The following is a 26143-nucleotide window of genomic DNA, read 5'->3' on the forward strand; positions in this document are numbered from 1 at the left end:
GAATGAGCTATGATACATCATGCACCAGAACCACCTTCCTGGGAAGTTAAAGGCCACCATGAACATGGTGCAGTGCAAGGTGAGAATGTCAAGCTTGATGTCGGAATCGTTCGAATCTCACAAGAGTCTAAAGCACTATTGTCGGATTCTCCTGTCTACTCTTCAACATCGCCCTAGAAGGAGTCATTCGAATCGCGGGACTATACCACGACATCCGTGGCCCGATCCTCTACCGGTCACTCCAATTTCTTGGCTTCGCAGATGACATCGATATCATCGGCAGGACAACAGCGAAGGTGTATGAGGCGTACATCAGAAGCAGCAAGAATTGGATTGAGAATCAATGCGACGAAGACGAAGGACCTGCTTGCCGGAGACTCTATCCTCCCGACATCTTCCGACTACTTCGGACAAGGACATCGCAAGTGAAATCCAGAGACGCATTGTGCAGGGGAATCGTGCATACTATGGGCTTTACAGACTGCCGAGATCCAGAAGACTTCGAGACCGTACGAAATGTAAGATATATCGCACATTGATTCACCCGGTGCTCCTCTATGTACACGAGTCTTGGACCTTCCGAGCTGAGGATGCAATGAAGTTTGGAGGAGAAGAAAGCAACCGAGCTTCCGATGGTGGCGAAGGCTAGCAGGATATGATTTCTGAGGCATATTAAGAGGATGCCGCACTCATGCCCCACCAAGAGAGGTGTCCGATAGCGATCCCCGTTCGGCATGAGGCGCAGGGAAGCACAGCTCGATGGCTGGATCAGGTGAAGCGAGACCTGTCGGAGATCGAGTGTCTGCATAGATGGGAGTCTGTAGCCAGGGACCTCAAGCATCCTGGAGAATGTTTGCTAACGTCGGGTCATGTCCCGACGATGTGCTCTCTCGTGATGAGGCCAACAAGAACATAACCAACAGCCGAATCGTCCTGGTATCCAATCCTCCCTTATGATAGGTGTCATCGCTCAATTTCTTTCGCAGAAGTATTTCTTTCATTGTCTTTGCTGGTGTTGTAAAGTTGATAAAATGGAAACATTTTTTGTTGTTGTTGTTTTGCTTCCCGATCTCCCAACATACATTTTACTGTACATAAGGGAGGTTTGGGAATTCGGTTTGTTGGAAATGGAATTTGGTGTGGTGTGTTTTTGTTTTGTTTTATTTTATTGGATTTTCGTTATAACATTCGCGCGACATTAGTTCAGTTTTGTTTTTAGCTTTTCGTTTTCAACATTGTTTCAACTAACTACCATTCAATCAATCAATCAATCAATCAATGCCTTTCTAACTGCAAACAAATAGCAAGCCCTTACCTTTTTTGTCCGATTCATCCATTCCTACCACCTTATTCCATCTTCCGCGACGCTCTCTCTCTCTCTCTCTCTGTCTCTCTTTCTTTCTCTCTCTCTCTCTCTCTCTCTCTCTCTCTCTTTCTGTTTCACTTTCTTCCTATCTCTCTTTTCCATATATATATTTAATGTTTGTTTTAATCCTCACTATCTTGGCTGCGCCCGTTCTCTATACACTATTGCATTTGGGTGTTTTTAGTTTTTTTTTTCAATAAACTGCATCAATTGCCTGGCTTATGCGCTAATTTAATTAGCATTTAAGAAATTCCTAGCTTTACACAAAAACGGCAAAAAATAAAACAGAAAACGGTTTCGCTGATCTCGTCGGGAGATCAGGTAGCGAGATGATGACTTGGCGTTTTATGACACCCACAGAGTGCGAACAGATCAGTGTGGCTAACAAAGGCGGAGGGAAGGGGGGGGGGAGGGATATTATAATAGTAATGATAGTGAATGCTCTAACCACACATACCACGGTTTTACGTACTAATCTCAAGTCACAGTTATCTTCTTCCACCCATCATCGCAAACCTCCCCTTCCCTCCCCTGCCATCCACTTCCACATTCATGGTTTGGAACTTTGCGAGCTTTTTCTGAAATATATTGAATATTTTTTTTGGAAATATATTGAAAAAGAAAATAGATTGCGTGCCCCCAAAAACGGAACACGCCCGAAATCTAAACTGTGTGCCTAAACAAGGAGAGAACATTGAACCTCCCAGTCGGTTGTTGTCGTGTGTGTTTTTTTAGTGATTATTATTGTACTTGTAATGTTCTGCTTTGCTTCATACTTTGTTTGCTACTGCTTTTCTCTCTCTCTCTCTCTCTCTCTCTCTCTCTCTCTTTCTTTCTCTCTTTTCTATTTGTTTCTCTTTCTTTGAATGTCATTTTCAGTTATTCTATTTCCCTTTTGGGTTTGTTGTTACTTCGATTAACCAGTTAAAACAAAAACAAAAATTAATCAGTATAGGTAAAATATAGGATTCATCCATCCTCTCATGGTACACAAACAAACGTAAAAACAAAAAACACACACATATATATTGCTTTCAAGTGTAAGGGAAAGGATTCTCTGGAACTACACCGATCCCGTCGTGGGACTATCAATTTAGATAAACAAACAAACTAACAGGAGAGAAAAAAAACCACATTACAAAACAATAAAGCCTGAAACTGGAGATTTGTTGTTGTTGTAAAACGGAGTGGCGAGGCGAGCAGTTTTCATTTTGTACGGTGGAAAAGCAGTGCTTGCGTATTTCATTACGATAATCAGTAAATGTGTTTTTTTTTTAAAACGCTTACAAAATATTAGCATGTTGAGCAAACGTTTTTTTTTTGCTGTTTGTTCGTTGTGTTTGGTGTAATCCAGGTGTTTATCCAACCAAGTAATTGTGAAAAGAAATACAAAAAAATGCACTCGAGTTTGTTTTGTTGTTGTGGTTGTTGTGGTTGCAATCCTTTATCGACGCGCAAAGACGCATCGCAAATTGATACGAAATTCCTAATCCGGCATTCCTATGTATGCATAAATAGATATATTTCTTGCATGTATATACTTCAGCATATGTATATAGATATATTATTATGATTAGGCTTTATTATCTAGATGCAAAGATAAACTGTGTGTATGTGGGGTTGTTTTTTTAATTCTTCCTTTTTTTAGAATGTACGCGATGCAATTCAGAAACATGCAAAAGGGGAATTTTACTTCACGGTAGAAGTGTTCGCCGGTAGGGGTTATATAGTGTTTACAAGTAATAATATGTATATAATATATATATTATATATATATAAGTAGGTAAAGCACTGGGGTTTTGTTTCTTTTCTTTTAAATCGGTTTGTTTTGTCCGCTGCAGACACAAAAGGATTACTGTTTGGCATGGGTTGCACCGGCCAAGTGCAAGATGGGGACGCACACACACACATACACGCACCACTGCCCCAAGCCCCAGCCCGACCGGCCCATTTTCCACTAGGTACACGATTGTTTGTTTTCTTTCCTTTCCTCTTTCGCCAGGAGTATTTCTGTTCTCTATTCGCCTTTTTCCCGCCTTAATTTCGCTCTTTCTTGGGGAAGGTCGCTTTCTGAGTGTGCCCGCACTAGCAAAAACTAATTCATTCCACTAATGTAACGTGTGCATGTGCGCGCCTGTGTGTTTTGGTGGTTTTGCGCCCTAGCTGCGATGCGAGGTTTAAGATAGCGAACAAACGAAACTAAAGGACTTTCGTACCCCTGTGTTAATATCATTCCCGATGGAGCACATTTTATGCGGTTGAACAACTCAACACGAATGTGTCTTGGGTGAAGCACATTGAGGAAAATACATATGCAGCATAAATACAGTCCAACAAACAAAAAAAGGCAAAAATAAAGACTCTCCTCCCGCAGTGAATGGCACACAACGTCATCCCAGCTGTTCCCTCCTACGAAATCACCCTGCGCTAGAGAAGACTTCATACGATTCCAATCAACATAATTTGAACAAATAATAATTTCAAACATAAAAAACCCCCCGTTCGGTTATTTCGAAACCAAAACCATGGGTGGCAGAAAACAAAACGGGAGTCCTAGTTTCTTTCATCCTTCTTTTCAAATGCAGCACACTCGCACACACATACACACACCGCAACTCAACACGCCGACATATCATTGCGAGGGAACGATGCCTTACTTCCGGAGCGACAAAACAAAGCAAAACAAAAAAAGCGAACGAGATTGCAGAGAAGAAAACACCAAATTTGCTTATGTTTTTGAGATAATATTTATACAAAACCAAAAAAAAAATCATAAAAAATAAAGGTTAACAATTTTGTAAAAAAAAAAAAACATTTGCTGTTGCCAGTACTCTATTAGTAGTGGTGCTGTGATAGTAATTTTAGGTAGCCTACACAGAACAAAACAGAGAAGAAAAACACGCACTGATCGATATCGAAATGTCGGCCTCACTTGAAATCTAAGGAAAGGAAAGCTACGCTTAAATACGCTTAGTTTAATTAAAAAAAAGAAAAACTCCTGAAATAACGCTGCCTTCAGTTTCTGTTTTTTTTAATCGTGTATATATTACTTACAACTCTAAGTCATTTGCATTTAAGTCTAATAATAGTAATGATAGTATATTTTAAAAAAAACCTCCTAAAAAAATAAGAGAAGTACACTTTTGAAAAACATCTAACAGTAGCGCACAAAACAGTTGGGCCAAACTCATCTGCATTGAAGTAGTGTGTGCATGTGTGTGTGGCTGTGTGTTTGTTTTTGAATTGTTTTTTTTTTGTTTTGCCTACGATATTGAACTGGGAGGAGGGCAGAGTATCTTTTAATGTCTTTTAAAGCGCTCCTGCGGGAGCAACAACTTATTAGCAGCATATGATCCGCATCCCCTTCAAGCACCGATCGTCAACGCACACTGGTTTACGCTTTCTTGTACACCCGGAAGGGAAGGTTTTCTTTTCCCGCACACCATACCACCTTCCACCCACACACACACACACTAGCGCACACACACACAAGGGGTTGGCGAGCGCAAAATTGACGAGTAGAAACAGAAGCGGAAAGATCAAACTTGCCTATATGGCGACTGCTACCTCTATCTCTACGTCCCATTTCCTCCTGGCTGCTGCTTCTACTCCCCCCACCCCCTTTTCTCCAACACATTTTCCCGGTCGTTCACCTTGATATCCTCCTTCTGCTCCTTTTCCTCCCTCACGCACAGTAAAATCAACTCATTCAATAAAAAAACCTAACTAATTATTTTTGAATGTATTTATACATTAAAAAAAACAACTGTTAATTGTAAAGTATGTAAAAAAAAAGGTTTACACTAACATACAACAGGAACATTCTTACACATGATTTATCCTCGCAGGGACAGCACAGATACACACACAAAAAAACACGCGCACACCAAGGAACGTGGCACCGCAATAGCGGACTCTTCTCTTCCCTCCCTCTCCTCCTCTTCCCATATCTCATCTCTATCCGATACGCCATTTAAATGTTTTTTTTTTGTTTCTGCCTAACCTAAACTAAACTCGAAATAAACCTTTCTTTCCCGCGTGAAAATATACCAAAAAAAAAAGAAACTAATATTAATAATCAGCATGTTTTGTTTAATCGCATTTTGTCATTTCACACATGCACATGCAGATTCTTCTCACGCACTACCATTTATTCCCTTCCCCCTTCAATTCCCCCCTTCCCCACAAATCGTAACAAGTAATGAACACAACGTTACAGAGAGGACGCTACCAGGAGGTTGTAGGTGGCCGCTGCTGCACAACCTCCTAGCATCATATCCCTCCCTCTATCTCACCGCACTGCCTATCTCTTCTGCCCGCTTCTTCGGTCCCGTTTTCTTTCCCAACTGTACACAGCAGCAGAAGAGGAAGAAGAAAAAGAAAACACTAACCAATATGTACATTGTAATAAAGATCCAAAAGAAAATGTAATAGAAAATGTTGCCTAGCATCCCTACCTAGGTTGTAAATCATATTCTAAGCAACAAAGTTGTTGTGAAAAAAAAATTATGTAAAACACATAAAAATTATGAAAGTATAATAATAAAAAAAACAAGATTGCAACATATCATTCGTCAAAAAAAAAAAGCTTAACCGAATCGTCTTCTTGCCCTTCTGTACACACACACACGCGTCTCCTTCTTGCGTCTCTAATAAATGGTTCCCGGTTTCCTGCAAGCTCCCCGCCATTGTTTAGCGTCAGTGGGGACTGCTCGTGTCAAATATTCGATCACCCCTTGCGCCGCCTTAACGCATCTCTCTACGACACTTTGAATCAATATTAAAGTTAAAGGACTTTCTTCCTTCGTACATGTTTTTTTTTGTGTATGCACATATATGAATATTTATATATATATACGTAAGATAGCACAGTTAATGCATGGTTCGCTAAAGGGGTAGGTAGAGCGAGTTGGTAATATTTGTACAGCTGCGTGTACGCACGTCGTATGCAAAGTTAGTTCCGTAAGTAGTTAATGTTGTTGTGTTGTACACGTCCGGAGAGCAAATGCAATTTTTTTTTTTGGTAAGTAATGCCTAACGCAGAACTTCCGTAAGTAGTTGTATGTGTGGTTTGTTGATGCGCCCGCAAGTGCACTGGCGCTCCAATTTAAAAATACCTAAGTGGTGCGACCGGTTGCGTGCAGCGAAAAGTAGCAAAATCAGTGGGCTCCCACTTTATTGCGCGCATGTGTGCATTTGCATGCGGCAATCCTTAAATGACGGTACCTATGAAATAGTGTGCCTCCTGCAGGAAGCTATGTACAATCATTGCAAAGATCATGCATCGTTCGGCACCCTAGCTCCATTATCTCATTTTTGTTTGCCTGTTTTTGTTTGTTTTTTTTTTCTTCTTACCTAAAATACCTAAACTGCAAACACTTGCTTGCGTGTATATATGTAATTATGTACAATCATTACCGAAAACATCCAAATAAATGCTGTTCTGTTTGTTCTCTCAAATTGCAGCGCCATTTACACATGCGGAGAAGGGGGGGGAAAACTACTCTTCCCCCCAATCTCTCTCTCTCTCACCCCATTTTCCCGCGGCGGGGGTGTGGGTGCATCGTAAATCAATCGGCAAATAGGATGAAATAAAGTCAAAGAGAGCCACAGAGAGAGAGAGAGAAAAACGGCACATGAACTTTGTCCGTCGTGTTACGCTCTCTCCCCGTTGCTCAAAAAAAAAAAACAAAAAAAAAACATAACGTTATGTCGTAGACTCGCGAAGTTTAGTGTATGCAGCGCTCTTACACAATAATACCGCCCAGCAGCAATCAAATGATGCAAAGAGAAGAGGAAGCAAAAAAAAGAAAGGGAAAACTTATGTTAAGAAGCACAAAATCCATCCACTTGCAGGAAGAACCAAACCGATCCGGGCCCTGTCACCCCCCCAGGCGCTCCCCGGCTAGAGGGGTGGGAAGGTGGGGGGGGTTTGAAAATGGGTCCACAAGATCCACCATACCATAACACAGATGTATACATCGTCTCCCATCATCCTCCTACCAATCTCCTCAATTCTTCGTTTTGTTTTGTGTATGCGTGTGTTGTGAAATGTTCACATTCCCTCTCCTTCCGGCGCTCTCAAAGAGCTGGCGGGGCTACGATAAACCTATTAGTGTAGCAGTTTGCAGTAATGATTATAGGAGGTACTACTTAGTAGAAAACGGCTAGCGAGCAGGGAAAGAGTTTGCACACTTCTTTCGATCCCGCTTCCGGCCCCGTCTGCCTGAATGACCCCACTCGCTGGCGTCCCTTTGCATTTGCAAGACGCGCAGCAAATGGGCAAAGGAAAAAGGCATCAGGCGTTGCACAACTGCCACTGGGGATCGCCCTGCACAATTATTAATCAAAACTGGTCCAAAAATAAACGCAAACATCATTCCCTAAGCAGTAACTGGTGCCGTAACCTACGCTAATTATAATGGCGGATGTGTGCATCCGATAGGATAGTTTCTATATACGCAAAAAAACTAAAAAGCTAATATGTTTTAACACGTTAGGCTTCTATAGACCTTGTTTACAAACAAACCCAAAAAAAAAACAAAAAAAATCAGGAACTATTAGTTTTTTCATCATCTGTACCTTACACCTATCTCCCTACTCTACCCCGTCCGAATCGAAAGGTCCTCCTCCGCTGTTCTTCCTACCCTACTGGTTTATGCTAATTGTCGCTCTCTCTCTCTCTCTCTCTCCCTCCCTCGGCCTGTGCTTTCTCTCCATGTATAACGAGCAAAAGGCAAAAATAAAAGAAAAATAAAAGCAAATAAACCCAAGGTCATGTGTGCCACTAACATACCCGGCATTGTGAGTGTTGTTGGAGTCGTCGACACACCCCTCTCTCTCTCTCTCCTCTCTGTCTTACTGCTTCTCTCACACCTCTCCCCTCTCTCTCTTTCTCCTTCTTCCTCTCTCTCTCTCTCTTACTGTGTCTTTGCTCCTCACTAGTCCACACCGAGCCGCTGGCTGTGGATGGAGGCGCGCAGGTAGCGCACGCGCTCGTACAGCTTCATCTGCCGCTGGCGCAGCTCATTCACCTGCTCGGCCTCCTGGTTCAGCCGGGTGCAGAGGGCAGCCGCCTCACGCAAAATGTTTACCTTGGGCGCGCGCTCCTTGTCGCGCAGCTGCGGTATCTGGCGCTTCAGCTCCTCGAACAGATTCTTCAGCCCGATGCGGCGCTGCCGTTCCAGGTTGTTGTGCAGGTTGCGCTTCTCGACCGTGTCCAGCTCCTCGGCCAGCGCCTGGGCGGCGGTCGAATCGTACCGGCTGCCGCTGCTGCTGCTGCTGCTGCTGCCGTCGCCGCCGCTTCGCTTCGAGTGCGACAGGCGCATCCGTTTGCTGGAGTTGGAGGACCGTTTGCCGGAACTGCCACTGCCACCGACCGGCCGCTTCCGCGACGCGCCGGACGAGCTGCTGCCGGTGGTGCAGGCGGGCGGCGGTGAGGAGGCCGCACTAGCGCCCCCGCTACCGGTCGGCAGCGGCGTGTTGGCACCGGATATCGTGGTGGAGCCGGCCGGCGTGGGATAGATGCCGCCGAGATGGTGCAGCCCCGATCCGGACCCGTCGCCCAGATGGTGCTGGTGGCGCTGGTAGGAATGGTGGTGGTGGTGGTGGTGATGCGAACCGGCCCCGTACGTATGCGCACCGTTCGGGGCGCCGCGGGACGAGGCGGTGCGTATCTTGCTCGCCACCTCCGACTGCAGCTGGCGGTAGTCGCGCTCGGTCGGGTTGGTCGGGAGGTTCTTGTCGCCGATCGAAACCACGTCGATTTCTTCATCTGCACACAGGGAAACAGAGAATGGGAAAAGGGGGGAAAAAGGGGGAAAAAACACATTAGCTAACAATATTCGATAGTAGGAAACAGATTGCAAAGTTTTATGATCGTAAAAGCAGGTGAAAAAATTCCGCCCGCAAAAACAAAAATGGTAAAATAAATATTTTATATCAAAAATTGTAAGGAGAAATAAAATAAATGTTCCACAAAACTTCCAAAATCCCAGTTGGTTCATTGGCAAAGCCAGAAAACACAGCTAGCAGAGCACTGCCCAAATTAGACTAGGTTGCACTGGAACAGCCATCACACCCAAGCGCCTTCGTGGTGCAGCGGTGAGCGTGACGAGCTTGCAACACGGCCGGCCTCGATCGAATCCCGTCACTTGGAGTTCTCCAACCACGTTAAAAAACTTTTCTGGATTGTCTGTAGCCATGCCCCATAGATGTTGAGAGTGTCTTTATAATACATCTCACTTTCCCTCTCAAGCACTCTCTCTATGTCCCTCCGTCTTTCAGTGTGAAGTGTGTAGATAATCTGCTGCGTTGTGTGAGATGCAAACACAAACGACACTAACCTCTCTAATCATTGGCCGGTTTTTTCTGTCAAAGATTTCTTCCCAACTCGGTTCAAAAGACCCCCCCCTAACCAGCATAATCTCACACGTTCTTCTCTGTGTCCTCTCCTCTACACCCTTCTCCATATTGTGCCAACACATGCTCTCCGTGGTACGCACAATCTTGTTTTTCTCTTTCTCGCTCACGCTTTCTATTGCTCAGTCTCTCCTCATATAATCGTTTTTCACCTCCCCATCCCGCCTCTCTCTCTCTCTCTGTCTGTATGTTGCGCGAGCTCTAACGTTTTTGACGTCTATCTCGAGCAGACACACACACACACACCCATCGATAGCACGTTTTGCTCCGCATAGCAACAAGGAGCAAAACCTCTCAGCGGATGCCACGATGTCGCGTAGATGATAAAAAGTGCGTTTTGCTGTCTCTCGCTCCCTCCTCTCCTCTCGCCAACCCCCTGTTGGCTGTCCCACCCCTTTGTGGTTCGCAGCAGCACCGCAGACTCGCTCACTCTCTCTCTCTCTCTCTCTCACACGCGTCTCTGTCGAATTCCTTCACATGAATCGAAAAAACCCCGCGCGCGCATTAAATCACCGGCCGAAGCGACGAGGGCCGCGAGCCGAGCTGTGAGAAGCAGACGCGCAAAAAGGTAGGATGTGGCGTGAATAATGTCCCGAGCCCGAGGTTTTTGGGGTACAGGAAAGCATGGGGAACAAATATGTCGCCGGCGTATTTTGGATGAGGGGGGGGGGAAGCATACATTGTGCATGTTTCTGTGAAGGGTCGTCTCGGTTGTGGCCGAGAAGTGGCAGTGCGCGATCCTTCCGCAAGAGATTCGACTTGGGGAGGGGGGCTGCTACACTTATGACAACCGTACACTGTCCCTCCCTCTAAGGGTTATTCAAAAGGGGTTCAGAAGGATTAAATATACTTCCTAGGCGTACGAATTTGTTAAGAAAAAAAAAACACAACTATTTTTCTTCTTTTTCCACGTGCGGAATTTGGTTAAAAATGTTGCTGCGTAGAAACATTATCGGCTTTCTGTTCCTTCTTGCGTCCTCGACACACCCCAGCAAACAGCCACATTTCTGTTTGCTGTCGATTTAGAAATCCTTTTCCCACAGCTCTCTCTCTCTCTCTCTCTCTCTCTCTCTCTCTCTCTCTCTCTCTCTCTCTCTCTCTCTCTCTCTCTCTCTCTCTCCCTCCCCCCAAAGCCCACGCTCGTCGCCGCACACAGATGTTTTACGACCATTTTTCGAGGACACCACTTTGGCCGCCAACGGATACGCGGCTCCCCTTTCTCTAAACTCTCACACACACACACACTTTGAAGGCAAAAGCCTCCGACATTCCCACGCCGCTTTCTACGCAGCAGGGCTCCACACACACACTCCAACCGGTGGAGGGCGCGTGCTGGGCATACATTTTCCCCATATATTTTGCCCCCAAATAAGAAATGTCTTCCCTGAGGAGCAAGTACGCAATAGATTGTGTATGTGTGTGATTGCTGGACTCTTTTGCGTGTTACGTTTTTTTTTCCCAACGTGCGTCCCTGAAAGTTGGTGGTTGCTACGGTTTTTGTCCTTCATTTTTTTTTTATTTATCACTTCTTCCCTTTTTCACAGCAAAGCAACCGAAACGCTATGCTTTCCGTTCTTGCGCCTGGGCTGCCAGAGTATAACAGGGTTGGCGGGCTGGCCAGGCAAAAATGTGCTCCTTTTTTCCAGTGGGAAATACCCTACACCGCACAGCCAGCCTCGCAACACGATTAGCACACACATTGGCCGCCAGCTTTTGTGCCATCTAGAGTGGCCCCGCGCGCCTCAAAGCAGATGAAACCAATCCGGTTTACATTCAGCAAAACTTACTCAACGAAAAGAAAAAAAACACACACACACAAAAAGATAGAAATAGCAAGAAGCCTCGCAAGCAAAGAAGTAGAGCAGACAAAAGAGAGAAGGAAGAGGAAAACCTAAATTAAAAAGAAAAAAAAAAAACGCGAGAGTCGCGGGCAAAAAACAATCCTTTTGAGAAACCGAAACGTAAAGCGTGGAAAAGCGCACGCCGCAGCCACAAAAGGGGAAGGAGATGGTGTGGCACGGCTTTGGACGGCTCGCCGGCAGCGCAAAAACGGGAGGAAGAGAGGGAGAAAGAGCGGGCTGACAAGCAGCCAAGCAGGGCGGGGCCCACACGTTTGCAGAGGAATGTTGCAGCCAAAGCTGGGCTCTAAGCACCGGTCTCCCCTGCCCGTTCCTTCCACTAACATCTCTCTCCTTGTGATGTTTTCCCCACATGACACACACACACGCACGCACGCACGCACTGATCCGACGAGGTGTGTGTTGTGTGTGTCTCATGAATGAAAGTTTAATGGGAAGTGAAATGAGCGACAACACCACGCGCACTGCCCATTCCATCCCTTATTGCCCGGAGCTCGTAACCCGTTCGCAACAACCCTCACCCGCACCACCCCCTGTTGGGTGGTCTTAAAACATAACAAAAAAAAAAACGATCAACGCCAAAGAACGTAAGCGCTGCAGTCTCAATTGCAGCTAGAAAGATGCGTTTTTCCTGCCCTGCTTCATCTGCATTGCTTACAGGGTTTCCCGGTTCAATGTTTCCAATGGCAACAAATATTTTTGCAACGCTTTCGCGCCCAAATAAACATTGTTCAGCTGTAAGTAAACATTTGACGTCCAACTGAATTTCGGATGCCTTTCTGAAACATTGTTCAATTCCAACGAAACATTAGCGTGCGCGTTTATAATACCCGGGTTCGTTTCTTTGATGTTCATTTTGCTGCAGTTAAATACTACTTTAATAGTCAATTATTAGTTTGTCAGATATCGGGCTAAACTGTTGGAAAATCAAGTCAAAATATTTTTGTAAAGAAAGGAACAAACAAGAGATGCAGAAAACGGATCAACTTAGATGGTTTCACTTGCTTAGTTGCGATGGAACGAAGTTCAGGTAGGCATACGATATTTCCGTTGGCCGTCAGATGTTTAACCTTAACCTTTTAACAAGTCTCTCCAAACGCTTGAGATTGCGGTTTGACAGTGCTTTGCGATGTGTAGAAAACATCAAGTGATCAGAAGATCTTAAAAAAATATTTGTGATGCCCCAACACAGTATGTGACAGCAGTTGTTGAAAAACATAGTGCAGGCGATGAACAATGATGATAATACAACTCACGAAAAGTACAGGATTTTGCGAGTCAATTTTCAATGTCAGCTAATGTTTTCCATTGCCTGCGAAATGTGTTTCAACAGCTGTCAAATATTGCAATTGATGCCACAATAATAGTTCGGATCTTTCACATGATTTTCAACGCAGCTCAAGCTGGTTTGAGTTTGGCCGTTCTTTGTGATTGTGTTGAGAATCATGTTTTGGAACTGAAACTTTATTCTGAGGCCAGTGCAACGTGTGACAGCTGTTGAAAAACATCCGAGAGGCGTTGAATAATGATTCGGCACTTTCGGCAGTGACTTGGCAAACCCTGCAAACAGTGCTGCAATTGTTGTGCGTGTGTGTTTTTGGAGCATTCAATGAGGGTGTGGCCTCGGTGTGGCGTTCTTGCAAATTATGGACGTTTTTTATTTTCATATAAAATCTTGGGCTCAATGACGTCGTATTCCGGCTAAGCAAAAACAGACCGGGAGAGATCATTTATTTCAAGCGAGATTGTCGTTGAATGACTGTACCGGGTTTTTTTTCTTCTTCTTCTTGGAAAAGATTCGCTTTTGTTAATTTGAAGGCGCCGCGCGCGCGTACCGCTGGGAGAGTTTAACCGTTCCCCGTTTCTTCGGAAGTGCACAATGGAACTCTTCCCAGGATTGCAGGAGCAGCTTCTTCGGAGCTCTCTGCAACTACTGGCCCTTTTCCCCTTCCCCTTTTAGGCCTGGCTACAACAAAAAACCGGCATTATGCAAACCGGAAATAATGTCCTCCCCGACCCCTGTCGCGCGGCACTATGTCCTTGCGGAGTGCGCGTGTTGACCATTTCTGGTTCCGTTCGGTCCATGCGCACTTTGAATTGGTAAACTCCCGAAGGCAGAGAGAGGGAGAGGGGGAGAGAGAGAGAGAGAGAGAGAGAGAGAGAGAGAGAGACACCCCAGACTACCCCAAGACGAAATGCTTCTTTTACCCGTGCTCTTCAAGAGAGAAAGAGATGGAGGGAGAGAGAGAAAGACCGCGTCCTTCCTCTTCCTTCCGCGAGTCCTTTTTGCCGTCTCGAAGGCGCGCATGAACTCACCCAGCACACGGGGGGAAGGGAGGCTAGTGACCTTGAACCCAAATACCCCTCCATACCCTCTCCCCCCCCCCTACTGCCCGTAGGGAATATGATGGTTACGCACGCACTCAGCAGAAATGGAAAAAAAAAGAAAAAAAAAGAAAACCACACGCATCTATACACGCACGCGCCATGCTTCGCTTTCCGAAGAAAACCCATCGAAAATTCCCTTGTTTTTTTTTTTTTGGTTTTATTTAATTTTACGTCTCAGGGGGCAACCACCACACCACGTGTGCCGTGTAGCGCGCCACCGTGTCCTTGGGAGTATTCCAAACCACTTTTCCTTTCTATTTTTGGAGTTAGGGGGAAGGGGGAAGGGGGGGGGGGGGGGAAAGAAGGGCGGAAAAGTGCGCTAGCGTAACGGCACTCACACAAACGCTAGATTTTGGAGATGATGATAGTGATGACGTAACCGAAGGGACAACGCATCACCACTCTACTCCCCCCTTCGCAAACCAAACCAAACCAAAACGCATAAAAAACCAGCTCCAAACACTATGGCCCGAGGGGGTGGGGTGGGGGGGAATGGAGGGTCCCCACATCAAACACCCATCAAGCCCCCCACCCAGCAGGCTTCGGTACGCACACAGTTAGAATATTTATTAGCAAATACTGGTAAAGGGTTTTTTTTCCTTTCTTTTCCTGGTGAGAGGGGGGGGGGGGGGGGGCTTTTTTGCTGCAGTTGGTACATCCGGATTTCCTTCCACCCTTTGGGCTCCCTTTCCCTTCCAACAATGCGCAGTGGGTATGACACCGGCGCGGTTCAACGAACTTGGCCGCCGCCGCCGCCGCTTGAAAAGTGAAAGTATTCGAACAGATTCTACACTTGCCGGTGGTCAGACTGGGAGCCGGCGGGATGCTGGGTGGCTGATAAGAAAGGCAAACAGACAGACAGACATCACACGGAGAGAGAGAGAGAGAGAGAGAGAGAGAGAGAGAGAGAGAGAGAGAAATTTAAGGGTAAAGAAGAGAGAGTGAGGACCCGCATTGCGCCAGCACGTACTCTTTTCCGCATTCCGCAGCATGCTGGTGTATATGCACACAATGCTCTCACAACGAAACGGTATGCCATCAGGACATTATGCTGCAAAACATTAATGCCATGCAGAAATTAAAAAAAAAACTATTTGCTCACTGTTCGGAGTTCAATGTCGCTTACGTGTTGGTAAAAAACACACAAAAAATGCTTCAATTTTATTCAAATTCGACGAATCAACTTTGAGGGGAAGCGCACTTTTGCGTATTTAATATATATTCCTTTTGCCCAGTCACTTCCAGGGAGTTCACCGCTGAATGTGCTAAGTTATATGCACTGCACGCGCGACAAAAAAAACGCCACCAAAAAAAGCGCAATTCTTGGAATTCTTGGAAGATTCGCTCTCCGGAGAAAAGGTGACCCGGCAGCCGGCAGTTCACTCGCAACCTCCCGGTGGGCGTGGAAGAAAAGTGTGCGGAGCAATTATCCGTCTGCAGCCGGGGCGCTCCGGGGAGAATGAATTTTCCAATACTTCAACAGTTAGTGAACAAAAAAAAAAAGGAGCGAACGAAAGGCAGAAAGGGACTGCCGTTTGGGACTGGCGAAAGACCGTTGACCCTGAAACCGGGCAACCTCCATCCCCCATCACTCTGGGCCACGAATTCGTACGCACGCGCCATTGTGTCGGTGTGTGGTGCCGCGGCTGGTGGGCGACGACCGTCCCCCCACTCCTGGCGTATGCGTTTTTCCACCCTGCAGCAGACTCACACACACACACACACGTGGTTGCAAAAGGAACAGCAGAAGAGAAGGAAGAAGAAGAAGAAGACAGCTCTGGCGCATGCTCCCGGCGTGTCCTGTTTCTCCCTGTGTGTGTGTGTGTGTGTGTGTGAGCCGGATTGTGGGCAAGAAGGTTTCCGCAAAACGCAATACAAGTTGTCCTAGGATGGAAAATTTCACCTCCCCCCCTCCCCCTACCAACACCACCCAATCACACCCCACAGTGAAGTTGAGCGGGAGCGCAAACCGGACGGCGGGCGGAGGAAAATTCCACCTAAAACACACACACACACACACACACACACACACACACACGCACACACACACACACACTGCGTACTTGCACCGGCCACGCCTAAAACAGGCGCGCGTGACGTCATTTCTAAGGGTGAGAAAACTCCCCACACACACACACACACACATTCCGGTCGAATCGAAAGCCACACACACACTACTTTTTCCGGCGAGTTGGCGAGTGGGGAACAGTTATGGATTTTATTATTTAAAGACGTTTCCTCATTTTTCACGAGCACACAGCGCGCGGCGTGATTCATTCATCATTCATCTCATGCTTGGCGACCCACACACACACACACACAGATGAGTCGGCGGCGATGACACGCAGTGTGTGAGCAGTGAGCCTCCGCCTCACACACTCACCATGCCAAGCTCACCATCGCTTGAGGCTCATCTCATCTCAGATTGCAGGCATGTCAAACCCGGCGTTATCTTGCTTGCTGCGTTTTTTTTTGTATTTTTTTTTGCGGAAGTTTGAACCGTTTTTTGATACGCAAAATGATTGATTGAAACTGCTGGTTTAAAGATTTGACGTTTATTTCACACACACACACGCGCGTTTCAAACCGGTTTGCGTTACCCACAGACTCCAAGATGTTGGGCTCGCAAAAAATACCTTTCACTTTGGTTTGTTTATTAATGCTTCCTATTAGTTATTTGTTTAGTTGAAATTCAACGCACCACCACGTGGTCCCCCCCCCCTTTGCACGCCCCAACCAACGCCACCACTTTTTTAAGTTTTGGCGCCAAAATCATCCACACTGGTGGTGCACTACCCTGCACTACTGGCAAGAGATACCCGGCGGGATAGTGCTGTGCAGCATCCCGAAAATGTAAGCCAAATGTAAACAACACACTAGAAAGAGATGAAAAGGCAACGAAAGTGAAACGAAAAACGACACTCACCGGAATCGGACGGCGTCTGCACGCCGAGCTCGTTCATGTTGTAGCCGCCCTTGGGGCGGGTGTAGCTGTGGTCGCCGAAGTGGGTCGCCTGGTACGGTGGCGAGCTGTTGTTGCTCCCCGGCTGCTGCTGGGAGCCGCCAGAGGGCGCTCCATTTAGGGCGCCGCTCGCACCGGCCGATTTCGTGGCAGGCTTGAGGGTGGCCGGGCCACTGCCAGCGATGACGACCGTGCTGACGCCACCGCCGCTCGCTAGCAGATGATGGTTGGTGGGGGTGGCGGCGGCGGCGACAGCAGCACCCGGCTGCTTCTTCTGCTTCTTGCCGTTCTTGTGCGCCTCCACGTCGTACGGGCGGTAGGAGGTGGCACGGGCCGCCGCTCGCCGGTGCTGGTGGTGGTGCAGCCGGCTGTGGTTGCTGTGGTACCGGTGGCGAGCGCCCCGCATCCGGCTCCGGCCCGCACCACCGTACAGGCTGGCATTGCTGGCGTCCTCCTCCTCCTCCTCCTCATCCTCTTCTTCCTCCTCCTCTTCTTCCTCATCTTCCTGGGCGCCCTCCTCCTGCTCCTTCTCGCCATCCTCATCGCTCTCGTCTTCGTCCTCTTCCTCCTCCTCCTCCTCGTCCTCCTCCTCCTCCTCATCCTCCTCGTCTTCCCAGGGGAAGGCGGAGCGGGCCGCACCGTGCGTCTGCTGCTTCTCGAAGGAAGCCTCCTCCGCCTCGAGCTGCTTCAGCGCGTCCTCCTCCTCGTCGTCCTCGTCATTCTCGCTGATCCAGCCTCGCGCCGTGCCGCCGCCCCGCCGCCGGTGGGCGTACGAGTGCCGCCGCTTGCGCTCCATCCCGCTGCCGCCGGGCGAGACGAGATGGTGGGACAGCTCCAGGCTGCTCCAGCTGCACTCCTTGCTGCAGGTGGCATGCGCACCGCCGCTCAGCTCGCCGCCGCACGGTGCCGTCGAGCGGGCCCCTACTAGATGGCCAGCATGCTGCTGCTGCTGCTGCTGCTGCTGGTGACGCTGGCCCGCCGACTGCAGACCATCCTTGGCAGCAGTGTCGGCCGCCGCCGGTGAGCCGTGCTGCAGCAGCAGCATCGAGTTGCTTTCGCCCTCGATCTCGCGCAGATCGATCAGCAGCTGCTCGAGCTGGCTGTCCGGCGAGTCGGGCCGCAAATGCAGCAGAGACGCGTGATGGTGATGATGGTGGTGGTGGTGGTGGTGGTACGGATAGCTGCTGAGCGGGCCGCCCATACCGAACGGGTCGTCCAGCATGTACAGCTGCTCCCGCAGCTGCTTGCTCCGCAGCTCGTCCAGGCTGGACGTGTCCTGCAGGTAGTTGTAGTAGCACTGGGTCGTGTGGTTGCCGATCACGCCTATACTGCTGCTGCCGCTGCCGCCGCAACTACAGTGACTGCTCAGCCGACCGCTGTACGACGTGCCGCTCCCGGTGCGAGATTCGGCCGAGGTGGTGGAGGTAGGGCTGCCGTTACTACTGCTGCTGCTGCTGCTGCTGCTGCTGCCGCTACTACTGCTGCTGGCGAAGCTGCCCGCACTGGCGGACGACAGTCCCGGGGCGGTGGAGGCGGAGGTGTGCAGCAGGCTCTGCTGGTTCGAGCCGATCGTGCAGGTGGCGACCAGGTCGAGGTTATGCTTGAACTCGAGCGGATCGTCGTCCAGGCTGAGCGGCGTGTCCGGCCGGGCGTGGTTTTGCGCCGCCACGCTCCGCGCCTCCAGCTCGCGCGCCGCCAGGAAGGAGCCACGCGGCTGATGCGGCACCCGCACCATCCGCACGCTCTGCTGCTGCTGCTCGTCGCTAGCGCCACCCTCGACCGCACCGGCCGAGCTGTCCGACGACGACGGGGACGGCGGGAACGGGCGATAGTTGAGCCCGTGCACGAGGGAGGGAAGCTGCTGGTGCTGTTGCTGCTGCTGCTGCTGCTGCTGCTGCTGACGCTTGATGAGGAGGGAGCTGCCGGCCGGGATTTGGGCCGAGCTTTGGGTCGCCTTGAACGGCGTTAGCAGACTGGTTGCCGCCGGCGCGGTCGCCTTAAACCCAACGGCCAGCGGCCGATTGGCGAGCACACTGCTGCCGCCCACGCCGCCCGGCCCCTTCGGCTTCTCGCTGGCCGCTTCCACGGTTGCCGGCGACTCGCCTTGGGACTTGGGAATGTCCTTGGAAGGTACGCGCGAGAGACTGGCGGCCACCGACACTGCCGCCTGCTGCTGCTGCTGCTGGTGCCGGTTCTGGCGGGCACAGCCACCGCAGCCCGCGTGGCTACTCTTCTCCGGATGTGACTGGTCGGCGCACATGCCGGCCCACATGCAATCGTGCCGGATCTGGGTCTTCTGGTCGGGCAGCGTTCCGAGATGCGTTTCGAAGAAGGAGATGCTCGGGGAGAGGGGACTGCTGCTGGTGCTGAGGCTGCTGCTGCTACTGGGGGCGGTGCTGCTGCTGCTGCTGCTGCTAGCGGTGCTGCCGAAGGTCAGCGCGATCGAGCCATCGCCGCCGAGCAGGAGGCCGCCGGCCGCCCCACCAGTCACGCTGCTGCTGCCGGCCGCCATGCCGAAGTCGATCAGCTGGTCCAGCCCGATTTTGGTCGGATCGAGCATACCGAGCTCGTTCGTGTCGGCGTCATCCATCGGCTCCATCTTGATCAGATCCCAGTGGTGCTGGGCCGAACCCATGGCGCGATGCGGTCTGCAAGGGGCAACAGCAAGAATGGGTAGAACATTAAACGAACGCCCAAACAGATGAAGAAAATATAAAATCACACAACGAGACACACACACAGAAGGGAAAGGAGGACTTTCAATCCAGTACACATGAAGGGCGTACCGATGAGTCAGACACATCCGCACATCGGAAAAAAACGGGTGGCAGCATGAAAAATGCATGAAAATAGAATTAGTTATTGCAGATGTACTGGTACGAACAACACACACGCATACACATCACGCGAAACGGACCGATCAATACATCCGGAATGCGCACACACTTGTGTTTATGTGTTGGTTTCAGACCGCGGCACACGATCATAGTAACAAATCACTTCCGGGGGGAGGAGAGCACATAACACACAGACACACACACACACAGCAGCCGAGAGACGTAACGCAAAAACTATGTAGGAGGCGGGTGAGGGGGTTGTAGGAAGGGAAAAAGAACAAATGGAGATTTATCTGTGAATAACGTCATCATTGCTCGGCATATGGGGAGAGGGGTAATGCTCGGAAACACTTAAGATGAAGTCTCAACTACTCGGGAAGGTGATGATGATGTTGATGGCAGAAGGAGGAGGTGGGTGTGTGTTGTTCCGGTGAATACACAATTGCTCATCGCCTAAACAACCCTTCATAAACTTTTCGCAGTCGGTCTCTCTTCTCTCTCTCTCTCTTACTCTCTCTCTCTCTTACTCTCTCTGTCTCTTTCTATGTCTCTCTTTGTCTCTCTTTGTCTCTCTCTGTATCTCTCTCTGTATCTCTCTCTCTGTCTCTCTATGTCTCTCCCTGTCTCTCTCTGTCTCTCTTTGTCTCTCCCTGTCTCTCTTAGTCTCTCTCAGTCTCTCTCAGTCTCGCTCAGTCTCTCTCTGTCTGTCTCTCGTTGTCTCTCTGTGTCTCTCTCTGTCTCTCTCTGTGTCTCTCTGTCTCTCTCTGTCTCCCTCTGTCTCTCTCTCTCTGTCTCTCTCTGTCTCTCTCTGTCTCTCTCTCTCTGTCTCTCTGTGTCTCTATCTGTCTCTCTCTCTTGCCTTCCATTTTGTTATGTCTCTCTGTGTCTCTCTATGCCTATCTATGTCTTTCTATGTCTCTCCATGTGTCTCTCTATGTGTCTCTCTGTCTCTATGACTCTCTCTCTCTCTCTCTGTCTCTGTTCTCTCTCTATGAAACTTCTCTCTTCTCTCTTTCTCTCTCTCTCTCTCTTTCTCTCTCTAGTTCTCTGCCATTCCCTTTCTCTTCCATTCTTAACCCAACAAGAATGAGTCGCGAAAAATCCCAATGACTCATTCCACATGCCTGCCAACCGACTGGGCAATCAGTCAACAACAACTGTTCACAAGTTGTTGGAAAGAGTTGTTCACAAGTGAACAAAAAGAAGAAGAAAAAAACGAAACCCCCCAAAACAAATCAAACGATTGGTTTCAATTCATTTCAATCGCTTTGTTTTACACAGATACACATACACTGCCAAAACTAACATCGAATCGATCGGGCAAAAAGCCTCGATTCAGAACACTTTGGCCCTTCGAACCGGATTGAGCAGCGTGACGTCACGAGAGTTTCATAAAATTGCACAACTTTACGGCGCAGCGGTGATAAGCAACGAGAGCGAGAGAGATTGGGTTTTCCCGTTGACCCTTCACCAGTACCTCTCGGCCCAGCCCTAAAGCCCACCTCTCCCATCAACATCAAAAATAAAAGTGGGTGGGCGATGAGGAAAGGGCAACCCAATGTGTGTGTGTGTGTGTGTGTGTGTGTGTGTATTATCTCACTCGTAGCCCACACGAACACGCACACACAATCATCTCCACTACCATCAATCCGCAACGATGACGCCGGCTATTCCGGGTGGACGTGGACGTATTATTAAATAATGAGCAATGAGCAGGAAATGGGCAAAGGGGCAAAGACAAAAACCTCCAACTGCACACGAAATGCAAACACCGAGCAGCGCGGAATGACGCTGCCTTCCCTTCGTTGGCGAGTGTTGCGAAATTCTTGCGAATTCTGTCGCAACCCAACACACACACACACATACTTTCAAGTGAGCCCTTTGGCCACCTGCCTCCCCCACCGTCACGCGAAGGCATTTTGCCGGTATCCGTTGCAATACAAGATGCACTTCTAAATAGTTGCGATTTAAGCCGCACACACCACCACTTTTCCATGCTCTTTCCCTCCTCGCTGTAAAACGGGAAAAGCTGCATTTTTCTAACGATCTTCCTCTCTCTTTTTGTCTCTCTAATAACTCTGCTACATCGGTCACTGGTGTTAAGATGATGCGATTTTTAGCGTCAACAGCTACTCATTTAAATCCTGTGCCTTGTTCGGGAAGGAAAGAAGACGCATCAACAAGTCATCCGCCCACACACACACCCATCAATATGCCTGGATGGAGGTAAGACGGTAGGGAGGGGGATAGGATAAACAAACGTTAAAAAAACAAAACAAAACAAAACACGGACACACTTTTGCTTGCGCTGGGCTAAAAACAATGCAATTTTATGCAATGCACTGTATTGATGCTCGCTCTCCCTCTCTCTCACACACACACAGCTGCTATATTCGCACTGCACTGTGTGTATATGTGTGAGGCGCAGCTGCATTTTTCACACACTACCAAAGGAAGTGACAACAAAAAGAGGAGAAGAAGAAGAAAAAAAGCGCAGTGCAGTTGCGTCTTCCGCCCGATGCACGCTACCACCAGCAACAGAAAAAAAAACGCCGGCCGGCCGGCATCACTGCAGCAGAACTCCGGTTGTGAGCAAGCGATGGTGGTGGTGAGCGTGGCTGCGTGCGGCGTGAGAGCGAGAAGCCCCGTGAATCAGAGCGACACGCACACACCTGAGAGTGTTCGCTCGCTGTGCGTTTGCCGCATGCATCCCTGCTTTCCCTTCGTGCCTGTAGCAGTGTGGCGAGGGAGAGGCGCGCGGACGTCGAAAAAATCGCAACCACACGCGTAAATTCCATCGCACGTCGCTCTCTGCGTTTGTGTGTGTGTGTTTGTACGATCAGACCGGATTGATATTTTAAATGATTTGAAATTGATGCTGGATATAGTGATAGTGCGCGGGTTAGCAGACAATTAGCACACACACTGCCGTACAAATTAGCTCGAACAACGTACTGCCAAATTAAAAAAAAAAACATGGTGCACAAGTGCGAATTGGGATAAATTTAATTGAAAAAACGCATGAACACACAACCTCTGCTGTTGAATTTTGTGTCCCTTTTTTGCCTCCGTATGTATGTGTTTGTGTGATGAAAAGTGATAACACTGTAGATGATACGACACAAAGAAAAAAATAACAAAAAAAGCCGGTACTCACCTTTTTGATTTGAATTCACAAACAGCTACTAGTACGCGCGCACTAACGTCGCTTCCGTAAGCCTCTTATCCAGGTGCACACACGCGCGAGCGTAGCAAAAAAAAAGTCTCGCACCGGAGCGAAAGGACGCACTTACTAACGAAGGACGCACACACACACAGACAGGGGAAGCTCGCGTACAGGAATTTAATCGATTTACAGTTACTTCGAGCTGCGTTTGATCTCCTTTTTCTTTCTTTCTCTCTCTCTCTCTCTCTCTCTCTCTCTCTCTCTCTCTCTCTCTCTCTCTCTCTCTCTCTCTCTTTCTCACTCTGCCGCTCGTGCGTTAGGGTGGATTTTACTATTCCAGCTTTACGCACACCCACACACACAGACACACAATAACAAAGCGGTTGATAGTAGCGGCGCGGTGATCGACGACAGGTAAGATGATAGAGCAGCACACACGGGTGTGTTTTTGTTGTTGTGTGTATGTCGATTCGATGGACGATATTGTGCTCGCTTATCTCTCGGGCGCACACACACACACACACACAACAAAAGGACAGTTTTGTACGCGCAGCACCAAAACGCCTAATTGGGCTGTGTGAAGGATGTATTAGATGTACACAGGCTGTCGTGGGGACAATTTTTTCCTTCCTTTTTTTTTGTTCACTCAAACTTTACGCACACTCGCACCAGCGCCGACTAGTTTCGTTTAATTCGGCTGTGGACCCCGAATGTTTGATTGTTGGGCGGGTTTCGAGTTTGATAGTAGAGCGCAGAAGGTCGTGCGGTCGCGGCGTGGGGGGGAAGGGGGGTCTGGCACAACTGGAGCACACACTCACACGCACGCACCGATGCGCATTAGTAGCTGGGCGCGAAGGTGTAGGAGCAGCGCGCAGTGCACTTGGTTAAACACTCACACGCACAAACAGTATTCCAGGGCGATAAGCACCACAATTGCACATACACACGAAACACACACACACGCACAAACACACACCCGGGCACACCTACACAGCCTAGCTGGCCCACTGCTTACGCGTGTGTCCACCCACGCGAAACACTGCGAAGGGGATGGGGGTGGGTGATTGGTTGGGCGGCGGAGAGCAAAGCCGAGCTTCTTCTCGTGCAGGCGGCGGCAGCTGTCCCGACCGCTGCTGCTTGTCGCGAAAGGATGGGCCCACACTTACAGGGTTCTGGCGGCGGTTTCACTTTCCTTGGCTCTGGCTGTCCGTGCTATAGTGTGCGACATCTTCCCATGCGACATGGGGGAGAGGCAAGGCCGAAACGGCAAACGGGGTGCAACTCCCGGTGCGGTGAGATAATACACGGTCACGGGATTTTATTCACTTTTGGGGGGCTGTTGATGGCGGCTGCTGCTGCTGCTGCTGCGCCATTCGGCTGATTCATACGCGCGCACAAACACATACACTCACACACACACTTGTTCCAATACACCACACCTTTTTGGGGGGGGGGGGAGGAGGTAGGATGGTGTTGGCGTTCCGGGAAATTTTTTTTTTCTGTTCGAAAGCTTTGCTGCCCACTCAATCACAACAATATGTTTTAGTAAATCGGCAAAGCAAAAAAAAAAGTTCACACACACACACACACGCCGGGTGCGGGTGGGCGGTTTTTGGTCACTGAGTTTGGGGCGGGGGATGTTCCACCCTTCTTGTATTATTATTTTTTTTTCAAATCCACAGACACACTTCACTTGCAACTAGAGAACCGTTCTTATTGCGGCGACACACTGGCGGCACTGTTTGTTGGCAGTTGTTGGGGCCAGGCCGCGGTTGAAACGTTTGATGAGCTGGTTTGTGTTCGTTCTTAGTTCGCTGTTGGAAAAGAAATGCTGTCCTCGACGGTTGGGACGAGCTATTTCTTCACTAATAGTCACAATAGCTAACACACGCGCGATTGGATTGGGGGTACGCACAATCCCTGGATCCGACAACTGTTGCCGAGCTGCCGGGGGCACTCCAATGTAACTGGGCTGAAGAATAGGGCGCTCCTATATATGTTTCCCAACCACTGCAGGTTTTGTGTTGAACCGTTTTTGCCGGGGTTTTGGAACCGGCTGCCGATCGCGAAAACGGTAGGCAAGCGCGCGCGCGCCAAAAAATTGGGAAAAGAAATGTTGGGGCGATTGTGTTTCACTCCAGCGAGCGGAGAGCGACCGCGGTCCGTGTCCGGCTGCAGCGGTAGTTCGAGGCAAACTGATCAAACTGGCAGTCCGCTTGCGATTGAAACCTGTGTTGCCGGCTGAGCTGTCCGAAGTGTCCGCCGTAAGCCAATCGGGACTCGCTACGCTCGCTCGCTCGCTCACCCGTCACGCACACAGTCACGCACACGGGACGGCAGGCCTCACGTGTAGTTTTTTTTCCTCTCTCTCTCACTCACTCACACTCTGTCCCTTCTCACGGTGCCTTTTTACCCCCTTTCCCTCTCTCACTCACTCACTCCTTTTCTCTCGCTCTCTTCCTCTCTCTCGCTCTTGGGCGCTTTCTTGCACGCGGCATCACTGCTGGAAGGGAGGATAGTGTTGCCGGGGAAACGGAATTATTACCGCTGGTATTGTACGGGTGCGCGCAAGGGTGCGGGTCGAACACTATCAGCCAGTTGCGTTGGGTCTGACCGGTTCGGGGAGCATTTAAGTTTGCTCCCATGTGTGTGTGTGCTGCTGTAGAGCCATCTAATGCCGGCAAACGCATTAAAAAGTCTCATGTAACGCGACGTACGAAAAAATCGCAGCAGTGCAATATTTTCCCAGTTAGCAAGGAACTGACAAACTATCCCGGCTGCGTGGGTCTGAAGAGGTCTCGAAAGAAGTAGTAGAAGCAGAATTTAGCAGTGATGCGTTTAAATTCAAATCAGATGCCGAGCCGAGGGAGCCGATAGGGCCACCGAGTAGATCCTCTCCTTTCCTTCTCAGGCTTGAAACTAAATTGAAAAGTTGTATTGTACTGATGCACGATGAAATAAAGTTTTGGTCATGATACGGAGTTTTCTGGAATCGATTCGGGATAGTAGGTCCGAAATTAGTTTCCAGCATCGATTCCGGAATCGGCCCCAATATCGGCTCCAATATCGGAAATCCAAAACGGCTCCGGAATCGGAATCGGGTTTGGCATCTCAAGAATAGACGACTGGGTCCTATGCAGCTAT

The 26143-nt window shown here is 49.0% G+C and overlaps 1 protein-coding gene across 1 annotated transcript; it reads right to left on the reverse strand.

Moving 5' to 3' along the window:
• Positions 1-1145: 1145 nt before the first annotated feature.
• Positions 1146-25307, reverse strand: LOC121599132 (filaggrin). Its single transcript, XM_041926678.1, has 3 exons — positions 22991-25307; positions 16961-19644; positions 1146-9140 (listed from the first exon to the last, which is right to left on the reverse strand). The coding sequence occupies exons 2-3, from the start codon at positions 19629-19631 to the stop codon at positions 8308-8310; spliced, it is 3504 nt and encodes a 1167-aa protein (XP_041782612.1). The 5' UTR covers positions 19632-19644; positions 22991-25307; the 3' UTR covers positions 1146-8307.
• Between the last annotated feature and the right edge of the window lie 836 nt (positions 25308-26143).

The sequence above is a fragment of the Anopheles merus genome, chromosome X (assembly GCF_017562075.2).
Source record: "Anopheles merus strain MAF chromosome X, AmerM5.1, whole genome shotgun sequence".
In the NCBI taxonomy this organism is placed as follows: Eukaryota; Metazoa; Arthropoda; class Insecta; order Diptera; family Culicidae; genus Anopheles; species Anopheles merus.